The sequence below is a fragment of the Patella vulgata genome, chromosome 6, assembly GCF_932274485.2.
Source record: "Patella vulgata chromosome 6, xgPatVulg1.2, whole genome shotgun sequence".
NCBI lineage: Eukaryota > Metazoa > Mollusca > Gastropoda > Patellidae > Patella > Patella vulgata.
The window spans coordinates 58,814,858-58,831,561 of NC_065884.2; the positions used below are offsets into that span (position 1 = coordinate 58,814,858).

At 35.7% G+C, this 16,704-nt stretch overlaps 1 protein-coding gene across 1 annotated transcript in view; it reads right to left on the reverse strand.

The window, feature by feature from the left end:
* LOC126824436 (lipoxygenase homology domain-containing protein 1) overlaps positions 1-15,210 on the reverse strand; it is an 83,924-nt gene extending 68,714 nt beyond the window's left edge. Inside the window, exons 1-11 of the mRNA XM_050553660.2 lie at positions 15,001-15,210; positions 14,140-14,299; positions 12,675-12,794; positions 12,239-12,408; positions 10,941-11,066; positions 10,423-10,596; positions 9,693-9,858; positions 8,642-8,886; positions 8,323-8,458; positions 7,372-7,516; positions 3,859-3,961 (exon numbers count right to left, since the gene is read on the reverse strand). Of these exons, the coding sequence (XP_050409617.1) occupies positions 3,859-3,961; positions 7,372-7,516; positions 8,323-8,458; positions 8,642-8,886; positions 9,693-9,858; positions 10,423-10,596; positions 10,941-11,066; positions 12,239-12,408; positions 12,675-12,794; positions 14,140-14,287 (1,533 nt within the window). The 5' untranslated portion in view covers positions 14,288-14,299; positions 15,001-15,210. The remainder of the gene's footprint in view (positions 1-3,858; positions 3,962-7,371; positions 7,517-8,322; positions 8,459-8,641; positions 8,887-9,692; positions 9,859-10,422; positions 10,597-10,940; positions 11,067-12,238; positions 12,409-12,674; positions 12,795-14,139; positions 14,300-15,000) is intronic.
* Positions 15,211-16,704: the final 1,494 nt, after the last annotated feature.

A 16,704-nucleotide genomic window follows, 5' to 3' on the forward strand; every position in this document is an offset into this window, starting at 1 on the left:
GAATTCATGTGACTGAAAATCAAGCACAAGGGTCACAGAAACTTCTGCAATCATTGCAATTCAATCTATTCCACTGAACAGTTTTTGAACAATAAGCATCGCCAAGACTAATATTCCAATCTATAGTATCAAGAATTCCACTAATATAATCGAAAAATAAAACTGTGATGGTCACTTTTTGGTATATTCATGGGCGTCAAACATGGGGGGGTCCGCCCCCCCCCCCAATTGTTTTCCTGGGGGGGGGGGGGGGGGTCTCAATATACTTGGACTTCCCCCAAAAAATTTACATAGTAGGCCCAAACTCCTATTTATTTACAACAGTTATTAGGATTAGTTAAGATTCTATCTGTATAAAACCTGTACATATCCCAATATGGTTTACATTGCTAAAATAAAACACAGAGAGAATCATCCTGGAAACATGTGTGAAGTGAAAAGTAACTGTGTTCCATAAAATTGTGTCTAGTTAGCCTGTCAGTAATATTTTGTTAATTTTTGTCTGCCACTTATCAGAGTGAATCGCATGTAGGTACCCAAAAACATTATCACCTAAACCAAATATTTATCGACCGCTCAGCCAGCAATGTAACCATAATGCTTTTGCACGCGGTGTCTTGGTAGACAGCATGGCCACATGGTGTTTGTTTACATTTTTTAGGGGTTTTAAAAATGAGTTAGGGTTAGGGTTAGGGGTTAGGGTTGCAGACCACCCCAATATATATTTTACAGCTACGCCTCTGCGTATATTCAACTAAATTTGTGACTGGTGATATTCAGGCGGGAAAACAGAGAAATCAGAGCATCCAAATCTGTGTTCCCCTCCAATAAAATAATCCTATGCTCCGGAATGACACAAGAAACTGAATAGAATAGAAGAAAATGGCATTGAAACGGCCTTTATTGGCAGCATACAATATGTAGAGGTGAAATATAAAAAGACAAAAGTTATACACAGGCACAAATTCACAGCCAGATAATACAAAGAATACAAGATATGAAAATGATATATTAAACTAAACAAAATAGATGTCTATGTTTTCTTACAGCATGTACCCATATCAAAAACTGTTATCTTACAACACAGGTATGTAAAAGAGTTTAGAGAGATTATCAGATCGTCATGGGGTAGAAAATTATTAACTGGTTTCTTCTAAGATTTTTGACCCAAAGATAAACAGCTTACTTTCTTTTGAATAATAATCATATATCATATCCATACCAGGGTAAACAGGTTTACTAAAAACAATAAACAGAGTCAAGTTTGTTTGAAGACTACTGTTAGTCCACCATGAGCAGCAGTGGAATGGGGGAATATAAAGATAAAGATGTTATTTGGTCTCGGTTGGTTGAGATGAGGATGTATCCAATGGCCATTTATCAATGTTATCTTAACCGTTTGTCAGTCAGAATAACAAATCATTCATTGGCTTCATCAAAAAGTACAACAGCCCACACTGAAACATCTGAGTACTTTTATGAGACAGATTATTAGCACTTATTTGAACTTTGTGAAAACTTTAAAAGTGTCATGCACAAGGCAGAGTAGGCTTAGTTTTTGTGTGACAATGAAACATAATTTGATATCCATTATTCTTTGATGATGAATGGATGAAATGGGGTTTAACGTCTTACGGTTTTGCTCCAACTAGGCTAATAAAGACAGTGTGCTATGAGGGCAGCCGTACTAAGGCCTACTCTTATATCGAATTCCAACTGTAATGGACCTTTTATGTACATGCCAATGAAAAAAACGGGACCTTGGTTTTTTGTCCCATCCGAACAACTTGACATCTGTCAGGCCCATTATTCTTTAAGGTTCTTGTTTAATATTAGACGACACAAACCCATATTAACAGCATCAGCCACATTAATGGAACAAAATTTTGAATGCTCTGACCTATCCTTTGACTGCTATCTTAATTTGGATCTTAAAATGATATAGGATTGAATCATTTATTTAGACATTAAAGTTAAGAAAGACCAGATAGTGATCTGTTATCACCCTGAATTCATGTTAATGCTTGTATCAACAAATACATTTTAAATTTCCTGGGAGGTTTTATTTTACAACATATTCTACTGCGACTGACATTAAACAGAAATATCATAAATAAATAAAATTTTGTATCCGGTTGATTCCTGTAGTGGCCTCTATTCAAATGGTCATGCCCACATGACATTATCTTGTCTCGAAAACATGATCATACATCTACTCCTCATCCAGTAGAGCATTTGTTTTACAAAATTTAAAATCACAAGCCTCAGAATACTTTACTTTTACAAAATGTAGCAAACATAGGGCTAATCTGTTGATACTTTTATGCAAGAATAAATCTGGTCCTATCTACTCGACCATTCTTGGTCTCAACTAATATGACATACCAACTATTGCCTCATCGACATGACCAACCCTGGTGTTACTCACATAACAAGTCGTGATTATGGTCTCACGTGACCAAACATGTCCTTTGTCTAACCTACATGACCAGCTGACTATATGACCAGCTCTGATCTCTCATACATGACATACCCTTAACTCACCCATATGACCTGCCCTTTTCCCGCCCAGAAGACCAACCCTTATCTGATACACATAACCTGAACTTTTTCCACCCATAGGACCAGTTCTTGTTTCGCACACATGACCTGCACTGTTCCTACCCAGAAGACTAGCCCTTGTCTTATACACATGACAATATTTTCGCACACATGACCAACCAGCTTCGAAGTCTCACACAGACCCATTCATACTTTCATAACATTACAATAGTTGTAAATAACAACTGAATTATTGGCTACCCATGGGAATCAGGGGTTTTAATTTCAACTTCACAGCTCATGTAACCAAGAACTTCAGGAGTTTTAATTCATAGCTAATGTAGCTAAGAATAGGTGGAATCTATATATCTGTAGTCACTAACATCTAAAGATGTGCGTAATTGCTGAGTTAAAAGAAAAGGGTATGGCCATGTGAAAACTATTAGAATCAGTTTAGTTCGCCTGGCTCAGTTTCTAACAGTGTTAATTGCCCAAACTGTTTATTTATTATCTAGTAGGAAAAAACAAGGAAATAATGTATTTACAATGAAGCACTGGGTATTAAACCTATAATAAAAGTTATCATCTATGGCTTAATCAGAGAGAAAAAGGGGGTTTAACCTCCATTCAATACAAACTAGGTCATTTCGGGAGTAACACATGGTTCCATTTTTTATTTCAATAATTCGCTTGCGCGTAGAGGTCTTTAGCAGTGAGAGGAAACTGGAGGACCCGCAGAAAACCAACAAGGTTGGACATGCGACCCTACTCCTTGTCACGTACAATCGGGGAATCGAAACCCCACCAGTTGACTCAATGACAGGCTGTATGATACAGCGCGCATGTGCTAACCATTCTGCCATTCAACCCCCCCGGCTTAATCAGTACTAAGTTACAATTTCTGAATCAGATTTGAGCTTTCCATAAACTGACCAGAAAATAGGACAATAAATATTCTGTTATTTAAATCATAGATCAGACACACATAAAAGTTCTATTAAGTGTAGATGTAATATTCTCTTGGCTTTGATGCAAACAGACACTAGACCCCATACACTCCAGGCAAAATAACCTCCTACTTGATAATCGAGAATTAGGCTTTTTAAATTACTAAAGCTGTGCTTTATGTAAACATATTTGAAAACATGTTGGCTGGAAACAATTTTGTTTTAATGAGGGAGAGAGAAATCAAATACCCAATACTAAGATATTGTAGGACCTAAATATATATTTCAATAACTGGAAAAATACTCAAGAGAATGATGATAAAATATAGTGTGTAAAATCATACGGGTCATACAAACAAATCAAACTTACCTTCTCCAAAAACCAGCCAGGTCCAAATCCAGAATCATCATGACCAATCCGGACTTTCTCTAAACGACCAAGTTTTGGACATTCAATGAAAAACTCATCAGCACTGAAAAACAAATTAATCTGATCAATATTTTATACACATGATGAGTTTTTGTTGATGGCTCAGAATATTTTTATAGTGAAGCCGTTTTCTAATTCTATTCTACATTTTAATGTTCCATCACATTTGCAAATACTGATCAAATCTGTGCTAGAATAAGAAAGAAGAAGAAATGGAGTTTAAAGTCCACTTGACACATTTTTGGGACTAACATATGGTTCAATTTTATTGCAATAATTCTCTTGCGCATAGGAGTTTTAGCCATGGGAGGAAACCGGAGGACCCAGAGAAAACTCACGAGGTTGGACAGGCGACCTTACTCCTTGTCACGCACAACTCGGGAATCGAAACCGCGCCACTTGACTCAATGACAGACCTTATGATCCAACACTCATGTGTTAACCATTTGCGCCCCCCCTCCCCCGCTAGAATAAGAGTAAAGTACTGAAAATCTAATTAGAACTGATTATTCTGTATAATCAAAATATAGCAATGTCTGGCTTCCATGTCATGATTTTCACTGTCAGTTGATAATGTATAAAAATGCAAATTAAATTCCTATTTCATGTTTTTTATTTATGGTAGGGTATAGTGAATAAGAGACTATCAAAACAGCATAATAAGAGTCTATCAAAAGCTAGTTGACTCAATGACAGACCTTATGCGTATGCGCTAACCCTTCGGCCATTCAACCCCACAATTTCAAACAGACAGAAGATTAAAACAAATATTACATCCATCGTGATAATATACAGATAGTTTATGTGTAATTTATGTTATGATTATAGCATGAAGCCATTAAGATAAGAACAACCTCAAGAGATCAAATTCAATTATTTTGACAATCATCTCTGTGAAGAACGAATGATGTACAGTTTAGTCTACATCTGGTGAAATAAATATCGGGAACGAATTATGTATTTTAGAAGAAACTAAACCAGACAGCACAAGAAGGATTTAACTGTGAAGAAAGTTTAACAACTTGTACCACCCAAGTATTGGTTGGATTATAAAGTAAGAAATAGATAGAGAGAGTGACATAGGGTTTAACGTGCAATCAACACAACTAGTTCACTTTGGGACTAACATATGGTTCAATTTTATTTCATCAATTCATTTGCACGTAGGGAGGACCTGGAGAAAACCCACAAAGGTTGGACAGGCAACCCAATTCCTTGTCATGTACAAGCGGGGAATCAAATCCATGCAATTTGACTCACTTACACACAGAGAGAGTGAGAAATAGGGTTTGACGTCCACTCGACACAAACTAGGTCATTTCGGGACTAACATATGGTTTAATTTTATTTCAATAATTCGCTTGCGCGTAGGGGTCTTTAGTAGTGGGAGGACCCAGAGAAAACCCACGAGGTTGGACAGGCGACCCTACTCCTTGTCACGTACAACCGGAGAGACTCAATTACAGACCTTGTGGATCTAACGTGCACACGTTAAAACCATTCAGCCACCCCAACCCCCCCTCTCTGATCAAAAGTACAAACAGAATGCAAAAGTGGTTTAACTGTTAGAAAGACAAACTTGTACCACCCAAGTATAGGTTGGTTTTTAAAGTGCGAAATAACAGACGAAGTAAAATATAGAATCCATTAACAATGCCTTTAATGTTGAACGTGTTAATATCTTAATTAGCACTGAAGGAATTTTACACCTGTTCTTTAAAGTGGAAGAATCCTCAAACAATGTTGATATTTTGTAAATTTGCCATAAGTACTGTATCAAAGATATTTTGTAATGTGGGGAGAGGGCAATTCAGTAATGAAATGAAATAAATTGAAAATGTTCTACTTTTTCGCACCAATCAGGCAATTTGTGAAATGAGGGAACATTTTGCCTAGACAGCAACATTTCCACTTACTCTTCATTGAATTCAACAAAGGTTCATTTACATACATGCTAACATGTACACATGATATCAGTTTTTCATACAATCCAACCAACTAGACACTGTTCTTTGCCAGGCAATTCATAAAGGGGGCACAAACACATTTAGTGAGTGCTGAATGGACCGAAGCCTCTAATTTTTATAAGATTATGCCCCCATCCAACTTAACTATCAAAAACTCACATTATAACAACCATTTGACCATCTGATGGACAAATGACAACATGTTTTGTTATTTTGTTGTTTCGATTTATTTATCATTACATTACACAAAATTCAACATTTGATCAATTTATAATCTGTAATTACAGGGAATCTCCTACAAATTGATTATCTCCTAAATTTATGTTTATAAGCTAATGTTTATGTTTTGATTCAGACACTACTTAAAAAATTGGGGCATTTTAGAAAAAAAAAGGTCTTTCTATTAAAAAAAAAGAAGGATTTTTTTATTGAAAAAAAAGGTCTTTTTAAAATAAAAAAAACAACATATGAGAACAATAAATCCCAACATTGGAAGTGATATCTCACAAACTATTCATAAAAATTTGATCAAAAATTTGTCTTGTGATAGGCAAGGTATCTAGACAAGATCTGTGTATCTTTGTTAGTAATTCATTAACACTGATTTTAACAATACCTAATTTTTTAGTGTTAACATCTTAATTAGCGTTGAATGATTTAAAGAATTGTACACCTGTATTTCAACATAGACGACCCACCACAGTAATATAAGTAGCCAAGTTCAAATTGTTTCATTGCTATTTATTAAACAGGTGTGGAAATTGAATCAATGGGATTTCTATCATTCATGTCTGAAGATGACATCTGTTTATATTAGCAATAATTTATTATGTTGGAGGATTGGCTACAATGTTTTAGTTCTTTCATTCAGTTCTATACATAAATTTATAACGGAATGATAGGTTGCCAGATAAACCAAATGAATTTGTCGGGTTATGTTCAGCTAGTTTCGTGTTGGTATCGTGCTTTAAATTTGTAAAATATGTGTTATATCCAGGGGATTGAATTGTCGGATGCTGTCCGAAGATCGAGCAGTAAGGGGCCCACTGGCACCGATTGAAAAGAAATTGACAAATACATATATCTTCGCATCCAAGGGGAAAAATGATCCATGTATGGAGTGTCGGAAAGGTGAATCAAGCTAGTTTCGTTGTCTTATGTCAAGTATTCTTCACTGCAATGGAGGTCCAAGAAAACCAATTGGTTCAAAGGCTACCCAGTAAGCCCCTGTCTACCCTTCTTGTCTTCAAAGTAATCACCAGTTAATATATAAAGTAACACTCGAAATCAATTCTGGCCATAAGCATAATCTTGACATTGCCCATGATATATTTTATTTAGTCTAGGTTACCAAGACAAATAGATGAATGAAACTCTTGTTTTCCAGAACTCTTTCTGAAGTGTTAGGTAACAAGATACATAACAAGATACAATGTATTCACAATTTACACTTAAAATAGAATAACTTTCTACAAATACAACTTACTTATTTCTTTCAAAGTTATTTTTTCTTGACGTTAGTTTTTTCTCTCCAGAGTCACCGAATTCTCCAAATAATATGATGTAAACATTGGCATCGGTACCAGCTCCCTTCTTGTTTCCAGTAAAAACAGTCACTTTATACTTGGAAGCTGTAAGAGATGTTAAAACATTGGGTAATTTGACAGAAAGATGGGGTTTAACGTCCACTCGACACAAACTAGGTCATTTCGGGACTAACATATGGTTTATTTTTTTATTTCAATAATTGGCTTGCACGTAGGGGTCTTTAGCAGTGGGAGGAAACCGAACGACCCTGAGAAAACTCACGAGGTTGGACAGGCGACCCTATTCCTTGTCACGTACAACCTGGGAATCGAAAACCCCGCCAGTTGACTCAATGACAGACCGTATGATACAGCGTGCGCATGCTAACCATTCGGTCATCCAACCCCCCCACTAGGTCATAGGGTATGTTGTCATTATAATAATGATTCACTTGAATGCAGGGGTCTTTAGAAGTGAGGGGAAATGGGCCACAGCACTTCCTATCACACACAAACTGGGGTTTGAAGACACTACTTGCATAGATAACAAGCTTTATGATATGCTAATGAACACACACTCACTATACCTTTTCTATCGTAAGCACCCATTAGAATACCAAGTATTATCAGAATCATATTTGTTAAACCACATATGGGTTATTGCACGTTAATTAATGTGACCACTCAGTTCCATCCAAATCACTGAGCATAGGATAAAAATTCATTATTTGTTCCTAAATCAGCATTTTATGACCTCAGAACACAAACACTACCAAGATGATTACAAAATCTTCAATTAATATGACAACACTATCCCTAAATAATATAGTCTTGATTATCTAGCAATATTACAGCAATTATTAGTAAATTAATATAAAGACCAAGATGGTGGTAATGGTCAATTTTGTTACCTCTTCTAACAGCATTTGGATCTTTACTTCCTACCAGATCTCTACTTATACAACCATCACCCTCATCAGCAGCCAACCACTGACCACATGGGAAAAAATATTTCCACTGGGGATTTTTAACATCAGTTATATGAACCTATTATTTAGAAGAAAAAAAAAATTATTAAATTAATAAGATATACATTCAAATGCACAATAATTCATCTTAAAAACTCTAAACCAATGATATGCCTGCATCTTTAAAATAATATTTCAGTTCAAGTGTTCGTGAATAAAGCCCTTGGAATTAATATGATTTAGTGAATGAAAGCCTACATACCCTTTCTAAATACCAACCAGCTCCAATACCAGTATTATCATGTTCTATTCGAATTTTTTTCATAGGACCAACACAATTGGATGGAAATCTGAATGAATTTGTTGTTCCTCGATCAAACAAACCCTTTTCTGAGCTTCTTAAGTGAAATCTTCGAGTTATTCCTGTTTTTCCATATAAGGTTAAAAAGACGTTTGCATTTGTTCCACCATTTGGTCTATCACCAGTAACAGTAACTATCTCGTATTCTATAGAAAAAAGTTTAAATTCTTATTAGTATCATGACGATTATCAGGATATAATGAGTTACTATTATGAAGAAAAAAAAAAAATTCTTATTAGTATCATAAACTTATGTAGATATCATGAGTTACTGGTATGTGGATATCACAAGCTACTAGTAAGTGGATATTATGAGTTACTAATATGTGGAAATCATGAGTTACTAGTATGTGGATGTTATGAGTTACTAGTATGGGGATAAAATGTGGGTTACTAGTATGGCGATAAAATGGGGGTTAATAGTATGAGGATATTGTGGGTTACTGGTATAGGGATAGCAGGAGTTATTAGTATGTTGATATCATGAGTTGTCAGTATGTAGATATCATTAGTTACTAGTATGTGGATATCATGAGTTACTAGTATGTGGATATCATGAGTTACTAGTATGTGGATATTATGAGTTATTAGTATGTGGATATCATGAGTTACTAGTATGTGGATATCATGAGTTACTAGTATGTGGATATTATGAGTTACTAGTATGTGGATATTATGAGTTACTAGTACGTGGATATTATGAGTTACTAGTATGGGGATATTATGAGTGGATATTATGAGTTACTAGTATGTGGATATTATGAGTTACTAGTATTTGGATATTATGTGTTATAGTATATGGACATTAAGAGTTACTACACATTAGTATGTGGATATTAAAAGTTACTAGTATGTGAATTGTATGAGCTCCTGTCAAAACCATCAACAACCTAACTTGGTGCAAAACATTTTAATATAAATATATAAATTGTAGATTAAATTAAAACATTACCTGTTTTTGCAGACCTCTGAGCAAATAATTCTCTCATTGTTTGTCCATCACCATGGTGTAATGACAACCATTGATTACAAATAAAATTCCATGTTTTCTTCGTTTTTGTGTTGACGATTTCAATTTCTTGTAAAAACCATGCGTCTTCTTTCCGACTTCCATTGTGCTATAAATAAATTAGATTTAAAATTTCATAGAGTTGTATTGAAGAGACATCAAAATAATCATTACAGACACCATAGAACAAACAAGACAAGAATTCAGAACAGACAGAACAAAATTTTAATTTAAATCAGAGTGAAAAATCCAGAGTAACATTCTTGGCCATTATCAGGATCAATACCAGGACATCCTGGTTGGCGAGCCAGTGTCCTATGCACAGTGCCACCGTTACATCACAGGTGGGCAAAACCAGCTACAATTTATAGAGGCAAGTATAATCCAACAAAATTTACAAACTTATAAAAGATAAGGAAGCAATTAATTTAGAATACAAAAAGGGAGAATTGAACTATACCTGACACTAAAAAGATCTTTCAGCACTAACATATGATATATTTCTATTTCAATAATTTGCCTGAGCAAAGAGTCCCCAAAGAATATACACACAGTTATCCACGCAACTATACACCTTGAAACGTATAGAAAACTCTACACATGTTAAACCACTAAGCCACCCAATCTCCCAGTATACAGAATTCATAGTTGACCTCTTGAGAGTGATACATACCTCAACGACTATAGATTTTAGATCACCAATTTCTGGACCTTTTATTTTAAACATATGTGTTGTTCCCTTTCCAAATTTAAAACTAACATCTCTACTGGATTTTACGGAGCCTGCTTTTTTGGTTAATCTGGTTTTCGGTAATTTATCTTTTGTACCTTTTAGTTTTATAAATACCTGTCAAATTGAAAAATAAACACAAAATATTACAGATTTCATGAAACTTTAATTTCTAGATAAATTTAGTAACCATACTTTTGAAGATTCAATGGCATAGAAACAAAATGGAAAGAAATGGTGCAGAATTGTGTAGAAAAGTAGATTGTTTTAACGTTTAAAAACCCATTTCATGTCATATCTATGATTAGTTGTTCAATGACAAGGAGGATAGTCTTGTCCACATAGCAGTGTCTCACCCTACTGTTATCCAAAATTCAAACTGTCCCAATTTAACAAATACTATGAATCATGAGCAATTCAATCAAAGACAATCCGCAATCAGGTAGATTAAAATAACTTACTTTAGCATCTGTGCCAGAATTTTTCTTACTTCCAGTTACTACAGCAATTTTATAAGTTACTTCTGATGGTTTTGATCTACGGGTTAGGGAACCAGCTGACGAGGGTCGTTTTCCATTTAGTAATCTCTGTAAAAAAAAAGGTTAAAAGGCATTCATTTTAAGACGTTACTCGATTGAACGTTCCGGAACTGAATTACCTCAATCCGAAAAAAAAGAGACAATCGTTTGAAAAGGGAGATTTTGAGCTACAACACCTACGCCGACTACATAAGAAAATATCCCAACCATGAGAGAGAAATGGGATTTAACGTCCACTCGACACAAACTAGGTCATTTTGGGACTAACATATAGTATTAATTTTATTTCAATAATTTGCTTGTGCGTAGGGGTCTTTAGCAGTGGGAGGAAACCAGAGGACCCGGAGAAAACCCACGAGGTTGGACAGGTGCCCCTACTCCTTGTCACGTACAACTGGGGATTCGAAACCACGCCAGTTGACTCAATGACAGGCCTTATGATACAGTGCGCATGCTAACCATTCGGCCACCCAACCATGATAGCTGAAACATATTGGTTGTGTTTAATTACATCACAATATTCTACTCACACCACCTCCAGTGTTGGGACTGACAGCACTGTGACTTGACAGAGTTCCACTTCACTTTATTGCAATTTTGTCAATTTGGGACGTTCTGGATTGACAACCAAGCATCGCCTCAATTAGCATTAAAGGGAGATAACTACATAAAATCTGTGACTTCAAATGGTAAATCTATATTTCATTATTCTGATCGTGTGTAGGGCTCTTTAGAAGTGGGCGGAAACCTACAAAATTAGACAAGCAAACAACCTCCTTGTCATGTGACAACTTAGGACTCAACTGGTAAATCATCTAAATCGACAAACTTAACAAAATGAAGCGAGTGTGCCTTAAATCATAACGTCTGTCATTGAGTCAAGGGGTATGGTTTTGAGCCCATTCTTGTATGTGACAAGTAGTAGGGTCATCTGTTCACCATGTGGGTTTTTTCCCCGGTTTCCCCCCACACCACCCCCACTGCTAAAGACCCATATGTGAAAACGTTTCATTGAAATACAAATCGAACCATATGTTGGTCCTGAAATGACAAAGTTTGTGTCGAGTGGACGTTAAACCCCATTTTCTCTTACTGTCTTTCTCTCTCTTTATATCTACAGAATTTAGAAATGTCCTGTGAATCATGATGTTATAACAGATTAGAACAAGGTTGCCAATATTACAATGAAACTCTGGGATTTCAAATATTAGAATATTTACCTTTCTGCGTAATAAGGCATCAAGCTGCATGGATCCAAACCTTTTTTCAAAATAATCAACCAAATGAACATCATTAAGAGGATCATATGACGGCAGAGATGGGGATTTCCCATAATTTTCAACTTTAGCAAACCCTGCAGTTGTATTTATAGTACTATCAAATCTTCGAGCTGAAAGAAAAAATCTTTAAATAGAAATTTGGTTTTTACAACATGTCAACATCTTACTGTTCTGCTCTGACTGGGCTAATGCAAACGGGCATAAGTCATACAGTGTGGTATGAGGGAAATTTTGCCCGGGCAGCAACACTATGGCCTACTCTTATTATATCAAATTCCAACTGCCCATCCGAAAAACTAGACAGCTGTTCTGAACCACTGACAAGGGGAAACTACACAGAATATTTGTTTTAAGAATTTATCTAAATACAACTTACGTGCGTATGGTGCTCTTCTACTGACGTCTGATTCTTTATGTCTGTTGTATAAATTGTTATTATTTCTGTGTGGGGGTGGGGTGGGGACAGAGTATGATCGACTTCCATGATATGTTGGTGCTGGAAATAAAAATGTTTCAGTTTAACCCATGAATGATTATGCTTGCTGGTAAACTTGCAAGGATTAACGGTTAGCGTCTCATCTTACTGATAGACAATAGATAAATTTCTGGAATCTATTACATGTTTAAAAGAAACTTTGACAAATTATTGAAAGTTGAGGACCATCAACAACCTAGCAGAGTTCATTCGCAATATATTCAGCCATGGCCATACAGTAACCCCATTCCTGTTGTCTATAAGCTTACTGATTCTGGCGCCATTGCACCATTGCAAATTCAATATGAATCCATACATAAAATTGAAGTTTGAAACCTATCTCTGATACAAGTTATGATAGATATCACACAAAGGTGCAAAGAAGTCTCAGTTGCAGAGCGATAGAGTGAAGGGGAGAGAGAGAGAAATGGGGTTTAACGTCCACTCGACACAAACTAGGTCATTTCGGGACTAACATATGGTTTAATCTTATTTACATAATTCGCTTGCGCGTAGGGGTCTTTAGCAGTGGGAGGAAACCGGAGGACCCGGAGAAAACCCACGAGGTTGGACAGACGACCCTAATCCTTGCCACGTACAACCAGGGATTCGAAACTACGCCGGTCGACTCAATGACAGACTTTATGATACAGCGCGCGCACGCTAACCATTCAGCCATTCAACCCCCCTAGAGCGAAGGGAGGGTTGGGGGTGTGGGGTGGTCATTGCGCAGATGTCCTCCCTGAAACATAACATTGACTTTACTGGGACACTGACTGAAAAAGTAATAAGTCAGTAGCAATACCAAGGAAGGTGGGTTTTTTCTGACTAATTAAGGTAAGTCCAAACCTTCAAAAGGGCAATATAAAACAGTTTTCAAAGGACTATAACTCCTTCAAAAGGGCAATCTAAAACAGTTTTAAAAGGACTATAACTCTGGAGATTATGATTTAAATTGAATAATCACAAGGTCGGCCCACAAAGGAAGCTTTTGATTGCGTTTTTTTTTATCCAGGACATACCCCAAATTTGGTATTTCCCCAAGTATTTTTGAAAATTTTGAGGAGACTCACCATCCCTCTGGCAAATGGTGGCGACATACTCATGCTTCTGTCTCTTAAACAACTAATACCACTTCAAATCTGTGTAGGAAGTTCACAAAGTTCTTTGCTGTACATAATAATTTTTTTGACCCTATCTGAGAGAGGTTTGGTTTTGACACTACCTGAGACAGGCCTGGTTTTGACCCTACCTATGTGAGCTCTGGTTTTGACCCTACCTGAGAGAGGTTTGGTTTTGGTTTTGACACTACCTGAGAGAGGCCTGGTTTTGACCCTACCTGAGAGAGCTCTGGTTTTGGCCCTACCTGAGAGAGGTCTGGAATATATATGGTTTAATCCTGCGTATGGTGGGCGTGGTTCGTAATCATATCTGTTTACTTGACTAGATAATGGAGCATGTGGAATAGTAAAGCATCTTCTCACTGCTTCTGAATTTGTAAGTGGTTGTTGCATTCCTGAGATATTCTGTAAACAAAATAGGCACAATATTAGAAGTAGAACAAGAATCCAGGAACATTTCAACACAAAAAAGATATAGCAGTTTCTTTCAAGTTAATCATGATAGCTCAAATTAAAGTGGTGGTGGGGAGGCGGTAAAGATAAGATAAGATTTTATTGCATCGAAACATCCATTTATGATTCGTATTGGGGTGGAGTATGTCTTGGGGCTATTGTTTTGTAACAATTTTGTTTTTCCGGGAGGGGGTGCACTGCTCAGTAATTCTATAAATTACAAATTTATTACTATTTTTTATTGCTTTCTTTTCTCCATTAGTCTTGGATAAAACTTGTAAATAATTTCTTTAGGCATAGGATGATTTATACAAATATAAATGAAGAAGAATTCATCTTTGACGCTAAATTTATCATACATCAATGACAGTTCATTTCATATCAATACTTCTTTACCTACAAAATCAATATCTTCTGGCCAAATGATCGAAATTTCTCATTAAAATTTAAAACAAAACATTTCATTAGCACTCAGTAACAGCTGCTAGATCTATATTTGAATTTTAAAAAATGTATACTATAGAATGTGTTAATTTTGAAAAATAAACTACAAAAGTTTGTTATTTTATAATACGGTTGTTGTTGGTAGTAATTACCGTTTGTTGATACAATGTTTATCACTGTTGATTATAACATTAATATGTCCCACTCACCTCGTTTTCGATAAACACAACTGTGATATATCAACTATCTATCTATGCGTTATAACTTGTATCCCTAACTGATTTCTAATAACAGGATTTACACCAAAGTTACATAAGTTTTACATCCATCTTCGTGAAATGCTTCCTAATCCTTTTCAAATGCACTGCCAAAAATTACATATTTAGACACGTGCACTGTCAGCGAATACCTGTAAATTGTTTTCTTGGTTGCCATAAGAATGAATCGCGCATGCGTACTAGTGTCAATAGCAGACGGTCAGATCAATATTTTATTTAGATGATGAGTATAAATAGTATCTTAGTTGATATTTACATGAATTAAATATAATCATATAATTTGATACTGTCAATTAAAGATAGTTTTGAAAACTGTAGTATGAAGTGAAAGTAGACAAGACCGGTTGGTAGGCTATGGCTAACTAACTGAAAGTGCAGTTAAACTCCTACTTGAGTTTACGGTATATATTTCAATGAATGAATGATTGGAATAGGCCTAGTTATGCGTGGGCTTTCTAAGATAAGTTTCAATGCACTATTGTACAAGTCAAGGTCTTTCTATTGAACGGTATTTAATTACAGAGCGTGATTTAATAGATCCTGGTATATTTCCGACAAAGACTATATAATTTGTGTTAATAAATAATTAAAGGAGCTAAATCGCTAATATTTGGGACCTAGAAATTGACACAAATGGGTTGCAACGCATATAATAATGTAATATGAATGTATATAAACTGAATTACATTCAATCGTTTCTGTTTTTACTGTAATTTCTAATCAGTTATATTTGGCGAAATATGCCAGAAGTCTCATGTGAATGGCAATCTTTAGCGTCTGGTTTTTCCAGTCTACACCGATGGTATTTATTGCGCATGTTCTCCAGATAAGAATATAGCGTCACCATTTGACATGACTTGTGGAATATGTCTTGCCCTGTTCTTTGAGTCTCTTGTTCCAAATGGCGCTGAAACGCATTATGGTACACGATTCGTGTACCAATGGTAAAATGTTTATTTTGTCTTGAATATTGGAAATCAGAAGCCCATCTTTTCCCTGTAAGATCACAAGACCAGTGTTGATTTGAATTGACAAATAATTTGTGTTTTCATTGTCGAAGATTTTTGATGATATTGAATTAGAGACTTAGCTACTTTAAGTAATTTGTTGAAGGGACAATGGGTCAAGGAATTTATTTTGATTCCAGACAACTGGGCTCTTTTACAATACACATTCTAATATGCCTTAAAAGTATATAGATATACCCAGAGATTTAGAGTTAGAAAAGTAAAAAGAGACAGCATTTTAAACAATAATCGATGTAACACCTTTTGAATGGGGGCACCTTCGGGTAAAAAGTTACTTTATAAAGGCTGGCAGTACATAATTTGAAGCATTATTGGGTCCATGGTTGAAGCAAATATTGAAAGTCTCCCATATTTTCCATGTCACAACAACATCATTGCTACTTTGATGCTGAGAAAATAATAAAGTTAAAGGTCCACAAAATATAGACTAGTAGTGTTTTGGGACTAACACAAGTTTTATATTTTTATTTTTTTAGCAGTGGGAGAAAAATGTAGAAAGAAATGGAATGGGGTCTACGGTGTGAAATTCCCCCCCCCCCACCTCTTCAGTGGTGTTTTTGCCTACTCTTCTTTAAATACCAATTGTCCATGGTTCTTTATGTGCTTG